The sequence below is a fragment of the Haliotis asinina genome, chromosome 13, assembly GCF_037392515.1.
Source record: "Haliotis asinina isolate JCU_RB_2024 chromosome 13, JCU_Hal_asi_v2, whole genome shotgun sequence".
Lineage (NCBI taxonomy): Eukaryota > Metazoa > Mollusca > Gastropoda > Lepetellida > Haliotidae > Haliotis > Haliotis asinina.
Window position 1 is genome coordinate 47,659,991 of NC_090292.1, and position 14,688 is coordinate 47,674,678.

Consider the following 14,688-nt stretch of genomic DNA (forward strand, 5'->3'; position numbering starts at 1 on the left):
TAGGACTGAGAGTTTCTAGGACTTAAGTCCTGCGCCACAACGAAACACATGTGGGATAAAGTCATGTGACTGTAACCTCCTAGCGCCTAACAGGCAGTTTTGATTATCTGAGATAATAGTAACACACAGATTGTTTGGGCGCATTGAGTGGACATTGTGCATGGAGAAATGAGCATGACAACTGGAGTGTCATTGTTATTACGGTCTGGGTGGAAGATTTGTTCACTGCTAGGTGTGTTGATGAAATGTGGCGTATATTTTTCATTACCTTCAAATTAATTGACAGATGTATTGGACAATGAGCTGGCTGAAACGAAGAAGCACTTCATTCAAACGTCCATCTACCAGAAGGTGCAAGAGGAACTGGAGAAGCACGGTCACGTGGCAATGTCTGGAGCAGCTGGCGGAGGGAAGACATCCATCGCCCTCATGTTAGGGTCACACTATCAACAAATGGGATTTCTACTCATATTTGTTGTTGACATTTGCAAATTCAACTTGTCTGATTACATTCATCGTGGAATGAATGTGTGTTTCATATTTCGTGATATTTTCAGGACGCTACACGTTTCAAAACAACCCGTCATCAAGAACTTTCTTGTGGAACTTCATCAATATTTTGTGAACTTCCCAGCTTTGCCTGATAGGAAACGTAGAACACCATCATTAAAGAAAAAGCAGGAGACTGTCTACGCCATTTTCACTTCAAACAGCCCTGGTGTTACAAGTGGAATAGCACAGCTTGAGGAACAGGAAAGTTATTTCTTCAAAGGGTCTTCAGTGGTTGACTTCACAAACACGTCACACTGTCAATACACCAGAGAAGACAAGAGGAACATCTTCATGAATCATTGTAAACATGACCAAACATCCCTAAATGTAGAGTCAGTCTGCAGCTATGGTGACTCCTCCCTTGGTTTCCCTCAAACATGCAAACTCTTTTTTGGATATCCGAATTTTCAGCAGCATGGTGAAGAGTTTTACCAGACTCCCTTCTTTTACTTGAGAGAGGAACTTCTTTCAATAATTCGTCAAATGAATGGGCAATCGGCTGCCTTCATACTGATGTTCATGTGTTCAGATAAACTCAACCTGAGAGAGTTAGAGACTTCTGAGAATCCAGTAATTGAAGATCTGCTGATGACAGTGAATAGTGTTGTTCAAGTGAAGTCACGGACAGCTGTAGCCATGTCCATCAGAATGTTCCGTGGCACATTCTTCACAAAAGGAGACATCACGGGATTTTCACATCCTACAATATACGATGGCTGTGCTAATGCCCTGTTCGATTTCAACCCATCCTTTGCCTTGGAATGTTGTCATATTCAGTTCCTTCGTGATCATGTTCAAGTCTGCCAAGGAGATAATACAAAGGTGGACCCATACAGCCCATCGATCATCCTGTCGCATGTATATGCTGAGGCGCACGCCAGCCGACTGGCTACCAAGTGAAGCACACACCCAAGAGTGATAGGGTAATCCTGAAGCATAAAGCTGTGCCACGACTACATCATATGTCCTGGACTTGATTTCAGCTGTTGATCGTTGTCGACAGATGTCGATATTGGAACAGGAAATGTACATATATATACATGTTAGTAATCACACTCGTGTGTTTTGGGATGGTTAATATCCTGCATTAGGAATAAACATCGTATTTAGCGAGCTTTGGTGACACATAACCACAAACTCGCGTTGATGCTCAGAAACCATTCATTAAACTTCAGACCAACAATTCGCAAATACTCTTTAATGTTAGCGTGACCTTGTGCACCGTTGGCATTATCCTGTCCGAAAACATATATGTGTTTATATATGGAAATGTGGAAACTTGATCTCCAGAACGTCTAGTTGTGTCATTCAGTGGAGAATCTCACTCTCTGCTGGTAAACAAGTTCTACAGTGGATTGGAGGAGCTGAAGCTTGAGTTTCGGAACATGTCCAATTGCAGATTAACCATTTGTGTCACCTAGGCAACAGAAACCACACAAAGCAATAAACATGTTAGGGTCATGAAGCTTGTGAAAGATTGGATCACACTTTTGAGCAAGCTTTATTTGTGATGCTTTTAAGCCATCGTTGCCGATTTACCTAAAGATGGAGGCTGCTGAAAGACTGTTCTATTCACAAGAAAACCTGATTGCAGGACCGTTGACTGCATATCACATGTGCTGGGGAAAAGAGACATCTGTATGATCTTTTGAAGAGTGTTTGATCTTGTGCAATATACAATAATGATTGTCAGGGTCTTGTAGATATTAATGGTATTATCTTTATTACACTAACATATGAATAGCGGCACCTCAGATGCTCAAAGATACTTTGATGTTCCCCTGATGATTGAATGTCAAATTGTTTGCAATTGTTATCACTGATGTTATCAAATAGCTAAAAGAAAGAAATACTAACCAAACATCACGATGAGTGAGTGAGTGAGTTAATATCTATCGTCACATCGGCAATATCTCAGCCATATCGTGACGAGAACAATACAAAAACATGATATATATCAATAATACTTGACACAATCTAAAAACTGTTCACAAAGAACAGCAAAACCACTAGTATATCACAGGCATTCATTTAAATATAGTAATGATATCTAAAACAGTTTAATTACGGAGAACACTACGATATAAAAACAGGCTATAGATTGCCAACAAGGTAGATCACCATAGTAGGGACCATGGGGACTTACAGTACTTTTGATACCTGCATGGATCCTAGCTGGATTTACATCATCCCTTCAGCCGTTAGCAATTTCGTCATATCTAGCCATATATTAAAACTACACGTATGCTACGAGTAAAACAGTGGAGAGCTTTAATTTACTTCGAATGTTATGGGACTTACGTACCCTCTCGGGAGGACAATAATTGTACTGTACTTTAACCCCCTTAATACTGCCACTAACAATGTCAGTTACTAATTGAAATTTTGTATTGTTAGCAAACTGTTTTAGATATCATTACTAGTTTTTAAATGAATGTCTGTGATATACTAGTGGCTTTGCTGTTCTTCGTTAGTAGTATAGATTGTTTCAAATTTTCTCCATATTTATCATGTATTTCTCATTGTTCTCGTCACGATATGGCTGCGATATTGCCGATGTCACGATAAATATTAACTCACTCACTCACCTACTATTTGAAACTATTAATGAAAAATATTTATCTATTTACATCTCAGGCAACAAATCTAACTCTCTAAAAAAGCAATAATTAAATGAGAATTATGATTAATAAAAAGATCCTGCAAAGTTCGTGATGTAAAACATTTATCCCTTGTGATGGAATATTCTACAGAATCAAGCAAGAGATGCTTGACTGTGATTCGTTCATCACAAGGGATACAAAACGGAGGATCTTCACCTTTCAATAGGTATTGATGTGTATACCTGGTGTGGCCAATGCGGCATCGTCGGATGATGACCTCCTCAAATTTGGACTTACAAAACAAGTAGTCGTAACCAACATAGGGTTTTACCTCATGTAATTTATTGATACCTACTTCTGTGTCCCACCTCTTCTGCATTATATCCCGCATATAAGATCTGATAATAACTTTATAATCAGAGTAGGGGATAAGAAGTGGAGTCACAGATTTGTTCAGTGCTACCTTCGCAGCACGATTGGCCGTTGTGTTGCCCGTCACACCAACGTGGCTGGGTAACCAACAAAAGACGATGTCGTTTTGGCCAGTAGCAAGATCATATAATTCAATAATTTCTATTAAAAGTGGATGTTTACATGATACGTTTTTAATCGCCTCAAGGCAAGAGTCTGAATAGATTATTTATTGTTGATGCTTAGGGTGTCTTTGAATATATTTAAGAGCCATCAATATGGCGTTTGCTTCAGCCGTGAAAATTGAACTGCTATCGGGTAATCTAGAAGATATTGTTTTAGATCCAATGACAGCAGCAGAAGCCGTCTGTAAATAAGGATTTGTAATTGCAATATTTATTGTTTAGTTGATTATATTCTTGTTTATATTGTAATCCATTAGTTTCTGATTTTTTAAATGTAGTCAGTGTAAGGTCCTCTTGTGGCCTAACCAACTGCCATGGAGGAGAGGAAATCAGGCGGGAGGGAGCTATATTGTCTAGCATTATGCCAGCAGCAGAAAGGTCCAAGAGGCGGAACAAGAGAAGACTTATTGTTATACAAATTCTCATACAGAGGTTTAAAGACACAGTTAAATGCAGGATTTGACTCGTTGGATCATAATTTGGTTATATACTGTAAAGACAATTTGATACAGCGTTGTTTAAGAGATGGCTCATCAGCCTCAACGTACGGGTGTCGACGGGTGACGTTCGAAATCAGCCAAGACAAAGTCTTAGAGCTTGATTGTGAACAGAATCTAAAAGTTTTAGGTTGCTTTTGCAGGCTCCACTATAGATGATGCATCCGTAATCAAGTTTTGAACGTATCAATGATCGATAATTTGCTGGAGGGTAGCTTGATCCCCTCCCCACTTACAATTAGAAATGACTTTCAACAAGTCAAGAACCTTCAGGCATTTGGTTTTAAGGGACTTAATATGCGGTAAAAAGGTTAAATGGGAGTCAAAAATTATACCTAAGAACTTAGCTTCCTTTACCACTTTGATGGGAGTGCCATTGAGAAATAGTTCAGGGTCCTTATGCGGTTTATATCTTCTACAGAAATGTATACAATTAGTTTTCGATTTAGAAAATTTAAAACCGTTTTCAAAACACCACTAGTTAATTTTGTTTAAACACAGCTGCAGTTATCTTTCAATAGTATGCATATTTTTACCGCGACAAGAAATATTAAAATCATACACAAAACGTGATCCATCAATCGAATCATTTTAAACCTTAGGTAAACTGTTGATTTTAATGCTAAATAAAGTGACAGATAAAATACTGCCTTGTGGGACACCCTGATCCTGATTATAATGATCTGACAGGGTAGAACCCATTCGGACTTGAAATTGTCTGTCATTTAAAAAGTTGAAACTACATTGAGGCAATCGGCCTCGCAGTCCAAAGTCATGCAAATCTTTCAAAATGCCATTTTCCACGTAGTGTCACAAGCTTTTTCTACATAAAAGATATAGACACAGCATGCTGTTTGTTAATTAGTGCGTTTTCAACAAATGATTCTAAACGCACTAAGTGATCGACAGTACATCTGTTTTTACGGAAACCACACTGTATATCAGTTATAAGGTTATTTGTTTCCAAGTACCAAACTAGTCTATTGTTTATCATGCGTTCCATGGTTTTACAAACACAGCTTGTGAGAGAAATTGGTCGATAATTTGAAGGATCAGTATCGTCACGTCCAGGCTTAGAGATTGGGACTAGTATAGCATCTCGCCATGAAGACGGAAATTTTCCCGAAGTCCAGATGTCATGAAATATATTTAAAAGGGTTTCTAAACAAGATTCTGGTAGGTGTTTCAGGAGTTGATGATGTATATGATCAGCTCCTGTAGCAGTATCATGAGCTTGTTCAAGAGCAGTCTTGAGCTCATGAATAGAGAATATTTCATTTGAACTGAAATTTATAGCTTTTTGTCTTGCTGATTTGTATATTTCTGAAATTCAGGTACATAATTTGAAGAAGAGGGGTGTTTGGCGAGGGTTTCACCCAGTTTATTTGCGATATCTGATTTGTTAGTCAATAGCTGATCACCATCTTGAAGGTTTTGAATGCTGGATTTAGTACCCTCACCCTTAAGTTTCTGAATCATATTCATTACTTTTGATACGTGCATTGATCTTTGATATATACATTCGCCAAGAATGGCGTTTACTTTGCATAAAAGTACACCGAGCTTTAGCATTAACAATTTTATATTTGTTGAAATTGTGGACCATAGGATGGCGGCGGAAATAATGTTCAACTTTTTTCCGTGCCTTCCTAGCCTGTTTGCAATCATCGTTGAACCACGGTTTTCTAATGTGTGGAGTTGCAGAGGACTTAGGGATACACTCATTGCCTATTTTGTTCAATTCATCAGTAAAACATTTTATAGCGTCAACAACATGAGTGAAAAGTTCAGGTTTAAGTTTGTCAGCACAGAGAGTTTCATATAAAGGCCAGTTAGTCTTCCATCTGGATGACGAAGGAACATCAGAAGGGGTTACAGGTGTTAGAACTGTAGGGAAGTGATCACTTTCACAAAGGTCGTCATGGACGGACCATTCAAATTCATTCAGGAAGATTGAGTCAGTGACAGATAAATCAAGACTAGAATAAGTACCATTCCCAGGATGTAGATAAGTGTGTGAGCCGTCGTTATAAATGCATAAATCATTATTTGACATGAACTCTTCAAGTAACCGTCCTTTATTGCTTGTATGCACACTATCCCATAGTAGGTTATGACCACTGAGATCACCCATAATGATGCAGGGCTTTGGAAGTTGGTCGTGAAGTGCTTGAAGATCAGTTAATTGAAGCAACGATGTTGGGAATGTAAAGAGAGCACACAGTAAAAACAATGTGTAGAGTTATTCTAACTGCAACATCCTGAAGATTGGTATGAAGTAAAACAGGGCTATGAATCACACCCTGTCGGACTAAAATTGAAGATCCTCCAGTTGCTTTAGTCCCTGGTGGGGAGAAGGAGGTCCTAGGGCAAATCATTGAGATTGGTCCTAAGACCTCTGCAATTCCATTGAATAATTGAACTAGAAACGCTCATGTTAAAGGTGGTTGTACAGGGGATCTGTGTTTCCCTTTTCTAGGCGACTTACTGGTGGTGCACCGATGAGGGAGAGGAGATACATCCATGTCCTCTAAGGTTTGAAAACGATTGTGTATCCGTACAGGGTCACGCTGACCCTTTGGAATACGATCAGAACGATTAGAATGGTCAGTGTTTTTTTTGGTTGGCTTTTTCAAATCACACGATGGTTTTGGTACCGACTGCAGGTTCACTGTTGAAGTCATTGGCGAGGGTGAGACAACTGTAGATGGATCATCCGTTTGAGATGAAGAACTAGATGACTGTCGATGAGATGTAGTAAGGATTGGAGTAGAGGATTCCATCCATGTATAATCAGTTTGACAACATACTGACTGATATGAAACCGATCTAGAAGTTGGAGTTTCGACTGAAGCAGCAGTTGCATAAGATGGGCCTGGTTTTTCAAGAGCTAGTACAAGTTTCCTTGCTTGTAGGAAAGAGACATTACGTTCATGTTTTACTTTCGAAAGTTTTGACTGGCGTTCCCATGTAGGGCATGTTCTGAACGACGAAGGATGATTTCCAGAGCTGTTTACACAAGGTGGATGTTTATCACAGAGTTTGCCATCTTCACAGGTGCCTCGACATCGATGACAAGCAGCCGGACTACGGCATGATTTAGAGTCATGGCCATATTTCTGACATCTGTAGCACCTTAAGTGACAATAACCAGCCTTCAATGATTCCGGACGTGTCGGAAGACCAAATATAAATAAATAGGTATTGGTCTTTAATATGCCATTTTCTCTGAACAGCAGTTACACCTTGTGAGCGTAATTCTGAAATGATGTCACTCTCATCCATGTCTCTGAAAGGCAACGTTCCACATCAGGGACAATGCCTTTACAACTACTGAGTGCTCTGTGAGGGGACACGTCAACAGGAACATTAGCCAGTGATTTGTTTGAAAGAAGTATTTGTGACTGGCTTTTCTTTTTACACTCGACCAGAAGAGATCCAGAACGTAGCTTCTTGATTTCTTTGACATCGCCAGCTAAACCTTCTGTACCTTTTGATATGGCAAAAGGATTCAATTTTAGTGGACCATCATTTGGTGCTGACATGACCAAAAAGCGTGACCAATGATCAGGATTTGGGAGAACTTCTTGAATTTCATCCTCAGAAGATAGTGAATCATCAGATTAATACGAACGTTTTTTCAGTGGGGGTGCCATGGTGGTATTGAATAAGATTCACCCTCCTAACTCCCCGCCCACCACAGAGTGTCAACGAGGACAATACCTACTGTATGTGGGTCTCCAGCAAACGGCACCAAGGATACTAGGAAGGTATACTCAAGCAGGAAAATATCCCAGAAAGATAAATCCTACCAGATCGGCCCATGAGCCATCGCCTTCTGGGCATGTAAGACTCTAGGCAAATATATATATGACATATTTCTACTCAAGTAATGTTTGACAACTAAACAGAGTCGAAGCCTAAAAGTAACAATACAGTTCATTCAGAATAAAAGTTTTTGTGCAAATACATGTAATGCACAGGGCTCGACATGACCAGCCGATTGGTTGAACCGGGCCCATTCAACCACCCGTCTAGGTGAAGTCAGGGCCGAAGTGGTGTATTGAGCAACAGGAACACGATTGCAGGCCCCTATTGCCCTCAACCACCAGGATCCCTTCCTACACCGACACAGGGCCGCAACCCGCGGCAAACAGGTTGGTAGACCAAATATGCCACCGGGTCCACTACGGGGGTGTTGGCGAGCACTTAGCGTTACCCAGCACCCACCACGAGGAGGTTGGTCGCCACGGGTGCCGTTACCTCCGATGAAATATCGGCATTAAATATTAAAAATATGGGGACGTCAAACAACGGTTGACACTATTTGTCATTTTTCAACCATCGATGGACTATTTTTGTACATAAATAAAGCCATAAGGGGAAGTGATGCTGGACCACCATCACGTCCACTACTTCAGTAGTCGTCGTTGTAAATAGCAGGTCTTGCTGCATGAAGTGACCAGAACTCGAAACAGGGACCTTTCCCTGACGTTGAGGTTGTGTCCAGTATTAGTTAAGTTCATATGTAGCCATTATATCTTGACACTTACTGATGAAATACCAGACCCGGGGCTCTTTTCATGAAGCATCCGGTACTTTACTAAGGTTAACCTTAATTTCCAGTTTGTAATTGCACTAACGCACTTTAGTCAATTACGTGCTATGTGAAAGGAATGCGAGAATGTAATACGGGAAAGAAAAGTCTGCAACAGAATGATTCAACTTTGTTTTGTGTCTAGTATCAATAGACGACGTCACAGCAAAAATAACCTGGTTTCCGCAGTGCGGAAACCTGATGGAAAGTGGACTGAAACTTCAGTTTCCACCAAGAATCCAGTGAGTTTCCGTTCTTTTACACTGAGTTTCCGCAATGACGGAAACTGTCAATTACCCACTTTCTAAGGGTTTCCGCACGGTATCCGTTACCCATGCTCCAACAAGTTTCCGTTGAGTTTCAGTTAAGTTAGAGATCCATCAGGTTTCCGCAGGGTTTCAGTCACCAAGACTCCATCAGGTTTCCGCAGAGTTTCAGTTACCAAGACTCCATCAGGTTTCCGCAGAGTTTCTGTTGCCAGAAAACTTTCCACAGCATTTCATTTACTCGGGTTCACAGGAGTCATTCAATGTGTGTCATTGCATATAACATTCTTGTTACTCCTGGTTGGCAAAGACAATATAAGGAGTTTGTGTACAATCATCACGTATACATAAAGAAAAACAAAAGATACAATAAGATTCACTGTTTTATTTTCAGACAAATATGGATCAAACATATATCTAATAAATAATAAAAAGATATAGCACTAGATAACAGATCAATATTTGTCACTTATGACAAAAATATTTCTAAAAACATGCTATAACAGTTGCATCCCTTGACTCCTCCTGCACCTCCTCACGCTGACACAGAAAAACACACCCCAGTCAGTCAATGCTAAACATATAATAACACACACCATGCAATACAATACAACAATGAAATAAAATGCAATAAAGAACTTAGGTTACATTGAAAGTACAAAAAATGTATTTAAAGTAAATAAAGGTCTCTTGGAAACTAGATAAAAATTAAGATTGAATAAAATTGTATTAATTGAAATACAATCAGAATATCAAAACTATTAAAGTTTTACATTGAGAATAATTCAAATTTAATTGATCACAGATAAAATTACGTTCATGTGATCGATTAGCTATTTACTAGCCCACTTGGGCATCCTTGAGCGGATATCATTGTGGTTGGATGCTTTTTATATATAGCACTAACACCATAAACACACAATCATTATACATACATACATACGTACGTACACACACACACACACACACACACACACACACGCATACATACATACATACATACATGCATGCATGCATGCATGCATGCATACATACATACATACATACATACATACATACATACATACATACATACATACATACATACATACATACATTATATAAGCTGCATCACTGCCGCTTCATTTTCATTGTATATGGGCCTGAAGCCTTCGTTTTGACTGTATTATCATATATTCGAATGTATTGATGATCAGATGACTGTAAGCTTTCTCAGAAAATGCTAGTTATTTGTTGTTTTCATTTCATTTTTATCTGATTTCAAAACCAGAATCGATACCCAAGTGTAATGTGATAATTTGGAATTCACTCCTTCATTTATACGTTGACTTAATGGACTTGTTATTGTTGCTACTTTGTGATATGCCCATACATCTGGCATTAAAATACAATTGCCTCTTCCAGCCACATAATGGTGCTTTGTCGTTTTGTAATATCAGTGATTTTGATTAGGTGTGTTTTTCGTGCCCGTTAGCTTAGTTACATACCAGCTTTGTGTTTGGGTAATGTGCAGAACGACATGCACAGATGACCCGAACTATGGCGTCAAGGACAGCTAGTGTGACACCCAACATGACAACCAAATCTGTGCAGTGATGAGTCTGTAGAGCCTCTTCTAGGTCAAGCTGTCGATACAGACCAATCCAATAATGGTTAACTAAATACTGATCAGTTATTGATCGATTATCGATAAATATCGGAGACGTAACGTGAGCAGCTGTGCCAAAAATGTCTGAATGAAATTAATATTACTCGTGTGTGGTGACAAGTTTGGCCATGGATTATTGACAAAAGAGCCTCCTGAACACAGGCTAAAAACAGACCATGAATACAATCCTTATTTGTATATTGTTTGAAAAAATACACTCTCTTTTTCTGTCACAAAATTAAATTATGATAATGTCGATAATATAATAATTATAATAATTTCCATAATTATAATCATTTACTTTTTCTTTTTTTATCAATGAAAGGCTTTGATGGATAACTATTCTGTACAACCCACTCACTCCCGCTTCTATTGCCTGCACTGGCTTCAATAAAAGCACAAAACGGATGATATTTTATGTTAAAAAGGAACCGCCGTCACTGCCAATGTAATTAGATATATACAAAGTGGAAGCTACATAGGAAATACATATATACCATCATACATACTCACTTCATGTAATCGGTTACCTCCCTTGACTACATCAATCAAAGAGCGCTCATTCACTGAACATCGGTTAGACATCATGCACTCTTACGGCATTTCATGGATTATCTCCCTTGCATGAATCAATCGGAGAGCACTCATTCAAAATTTGACCATTGGTTTACTGTCTCAAGTGATGGGTTTTCTCACCCAGCAACAGGTCACACTTTGATCTGAGGGTATTCATGTATCAGTTTACCCGAATATCGTGCCCCTTGAAGGAAGAATGCATTCACTCACTCGTATACTAAATTGTCCAATACTGGTTAGTGAGAAACACACCTGAAAATCTGCATCTTCTTCATCTGAATACAAACGTTGCTGCCTTAGCTCAATATGTCACATGATGGTTAGATGGTAGTTACGTTACTGCTAGTCGTTCAAAGGAGGAAGATAGGTAGGACGGCTCGATTGGCAGACGGATAACGCCGGGGCAGAAGTTGGCGTTACAGTTGGCGGTGCACCACTCACCCATTCCCCCTCTTAGAGTAATAGTTGCGCGGCACTTGAGAAGTGGAGGCACAGCATGACGGTCCCAGAAATAGTTGCTCGGTCTCTGGTACTGGTTCCACCACATGGTTGACATCTGATTTTTGCTGTAGCCACCCGTGGATTGGTGACTGGGTAGCGTCTGTCTCTGACTGATTGCTGGGGCACGTGCTGGAAGGAGATGACCTTCTGGTGTCCAAGGTTGCTGCTGAACTCACCGTGCACCTGCTTCTTTGCTGGACGAAGGTCGATGTGGGCAGGATGTGTGTTGCCTTGGGTCCTCATCACTTTCTTCACTGCCGTAGCCCTGGACTTCTTACCTTTGATCGTAGCCAATGTGTTGAGAATGGACTGGAAAGAATGCATGATAAATTATAATTAATACGCTGCAGTTTTTCAAGTTGCTTGAATGACATTCAACAATTACGACGCATACCCTTTCCCGCCCGAATATGAGCAGCGACCTTACGAGCTTGACCTATTTACAGAAGTAGTTTTAAGCCGCGACGTTACATCTGGAAATTGGGAAAGTTGGGAGATCTTCTGACATTTGACGTAAGGTTAACACAGGTGTTACCGTCATAGTCGTGTTCATTTGCTTCACATTAGAATTTACGGAATTGCTCAAAAACCAGGTACCTTAAACGCAGAGGGTAGCGTTAAGACATCAAGGAAAGCCATTTTTAAATTCGTATTATTGATATAGCCAGATGATTATTGAACAGTACAAGTTGAAAATTTAAGTGAGTGAGTTAATATTTAACGTCACATCGGCAATATCTCAGCCATATCGTGACGAGTACACTTAAGTGAAATATATGCAAGTTGAAAAAAATTGTCAACGAAGGACAGTTAAATAACTAGAATATCACAATTTCAATAAAAACTAGCATGAAAAGTTAAAACTAATAGCACTGTTTAGACAATACAATATAAAAACAGGCTATAGATCGCCAATAACTGAAGGTAGATCACCGCACTAGGGACCATGGGGACTTACCGTACCTTTGCTACCTACATGGACCCTAGCTGGATTTATATCATCCCTTCAGCTTTTGGCGAGTGTACAAAATGCTAGCCAAAATTAAAACAACAAGAATACTACGATTAAAATCCTGGTAGACTTAAATTTACATTGAATGTTTTGCGAGTTACGTAAACTGAAAATTTAATCTGTACTAAAGTGCATTGTTATGAAAGGTATTAAGTTCTAAATATTAAGTGTTGGAAAGATATTGTTGGGGGTTTTGATCTGAATTTCCAACGGGTCAGACAGATTTCTTGAACACTGAAAGGTAGTTATTCCATTACAAGGAATTATGAATAGGTAAATGTGCATATGTTTTTATTTGTTTATCTTATAACAATAACATTGTGACAATAATATATGCTGATATATGAAGTCCCCGTAGAATATGCATCCCTAACTTAACCCTAACCATGAGGGTGAACAGACTGTTTCGTTGCACCGTTCATGTTTATAGTTTTTTTTAAACTGTTCAGGTGTAAACATTGTAGATGTGTGACAAAGATGTCTGGTGTACATAGTTTACTTTATCTTACACTGACCCCATCAGCTCCAGCAGGCCGCGACCTTTACCACACCAGCGAGGACGGTGACCTAAAGAGAGTGAAGCTGATCCTGGCAGCGGGTCACGTGGACATCAACTATAGAAGGTGGAGCTGGACACCGGTGATGATGGCAGCATACTATGGACGAAGGGATATGGTGGAGTTCCTGGTGGGTAGCGGGGCTGATGTGTCACTGGTGGACAGTGACGGTAACAACGTCCTTCACTTCGCCTGTTATGGTGGACACCGTGAGACTGTGAAGCTGATCCTGTTCCTGGACAGGGTAGACGTCAACGCCAGGTACAACGACGGGCAGACAGCGGCCGACATGGCGAGACTCATGGGAGATCAGCGAGTGATGGATCTCCTGGTGTCACGTGGTGCACACTGACGACAGTGTTGGTGTGGACAGAGACGGAGAAGATGTCGTTATGAACACTGACGTGCGTGCCGTTCACATAGTTGTGTGTCACGATTCAGGTGATTTTTTGTATTCTTTGTGAATATAAATACAAGTTGTTGAATGTATTTTCAGACACTTTGTCATGTTTTGTGTTTGGAGCCTCGCAGGATAAGGTAAGACAATTGTGAAGTGAGTGTAAACATAAACTATGAGTGATTGTACGTAAACGTCTCCCGTCTTGACATAATTCTGTGTTAATTTGGTTCTGAGAATATCGCGAATCGTGAAACACACATCAACAAACTGTTTGTTTACATGTCGCCGCACTCTGTGACCTCAGACACTCAGCTGACGTGGTGCCATTTGTACAGTGACAGTGACATCACACTGCTGATGAAGTCACATACATACACTGAGGCGCCCCGCCATCTTCTCAGCCAGCTGGAGCAGGGCAATGCTGGCTCCATGCCACACAACACAAGCAGTGTTACTCAAACACCATGTCGTCGCTGTTGCTTAACAAAAGGAGAATGGAAGTGTGCAGCTGATTATTGCAAGATTTAATCATGTTACGGCAGCACATGCACCCATTCAGTCACTAAACGCACAATATACAAAATTGAACGTCACCAAAAACGTCTCAGTTTTATTTTTTCCTGGATACCAGAAGGACAATTATATCGCCTCCACTTCTGTCTGACATTCTGTTTATTGGTGAAATACATTTGCTGAAACGACCGGCAGTAATTATGCACGTCGTAATTCGTCATTGCGGCATCGTTTACTGTATGTATGTATGCGTGTAAATGTAAATATTGGATATTTATCCATTGAACGCAATTTTGAAAACAGCCTATTAGTGTTCAGTGACATGTGTGTTTCGTCAAGTCGCCAATGATAATGCTGAAATCTTACTTAT

At 39.9% G+C, this 14,688-nt stretch overlaps 2 protein-coding genes across 2 annotated transcripts in view; both read left to right on the top strand.

The window, feature by feature from the left end:
* The window catches only part of LOC137259612 (uncharacterized), a 30,228-nt gene extending 27,826 nt beyond the window's left edge, over positions 1-2,402 (top strand). The window contains exon 10 of the mRNA XM_067797227.1: positions 287-2,402. Coding sequence (XP_067653328.1) covers positions 287-1,452 — 1,166 coding nt within the window. The 3' untranslated portion in view covers positions 1,453-2,402. The remainder of the gene's footprint in view (positions 1-286) is intronic.
* Positions 2,403-13,325: 10,923 nt separating this feature from the next.
* Positions 13,326-13,757, top strand: LOC137259613 (myotrophin-like). Its single transcript, XM_067797228.1, has one exon. It carries the CDS (start codon positions 13,326-13,328, stop codon positions 13,755-13,757), a length of 432 nt encoding a protein of 143 aa, XP_067653329.1.
* The last annotated feature ends 931 nt before the right edge of the window (positions 13,758-14,688 follow it).

Bases quoted from the DNA above. Each gene is read 5' to 3' on its own strand.
- LOC137259613 (XM_067797228.1), top strand. From the start codon at position 13,326: ATGTCTGGTGTACATAGTTTACTTTATCTTACACTGACCCCATCAGCT.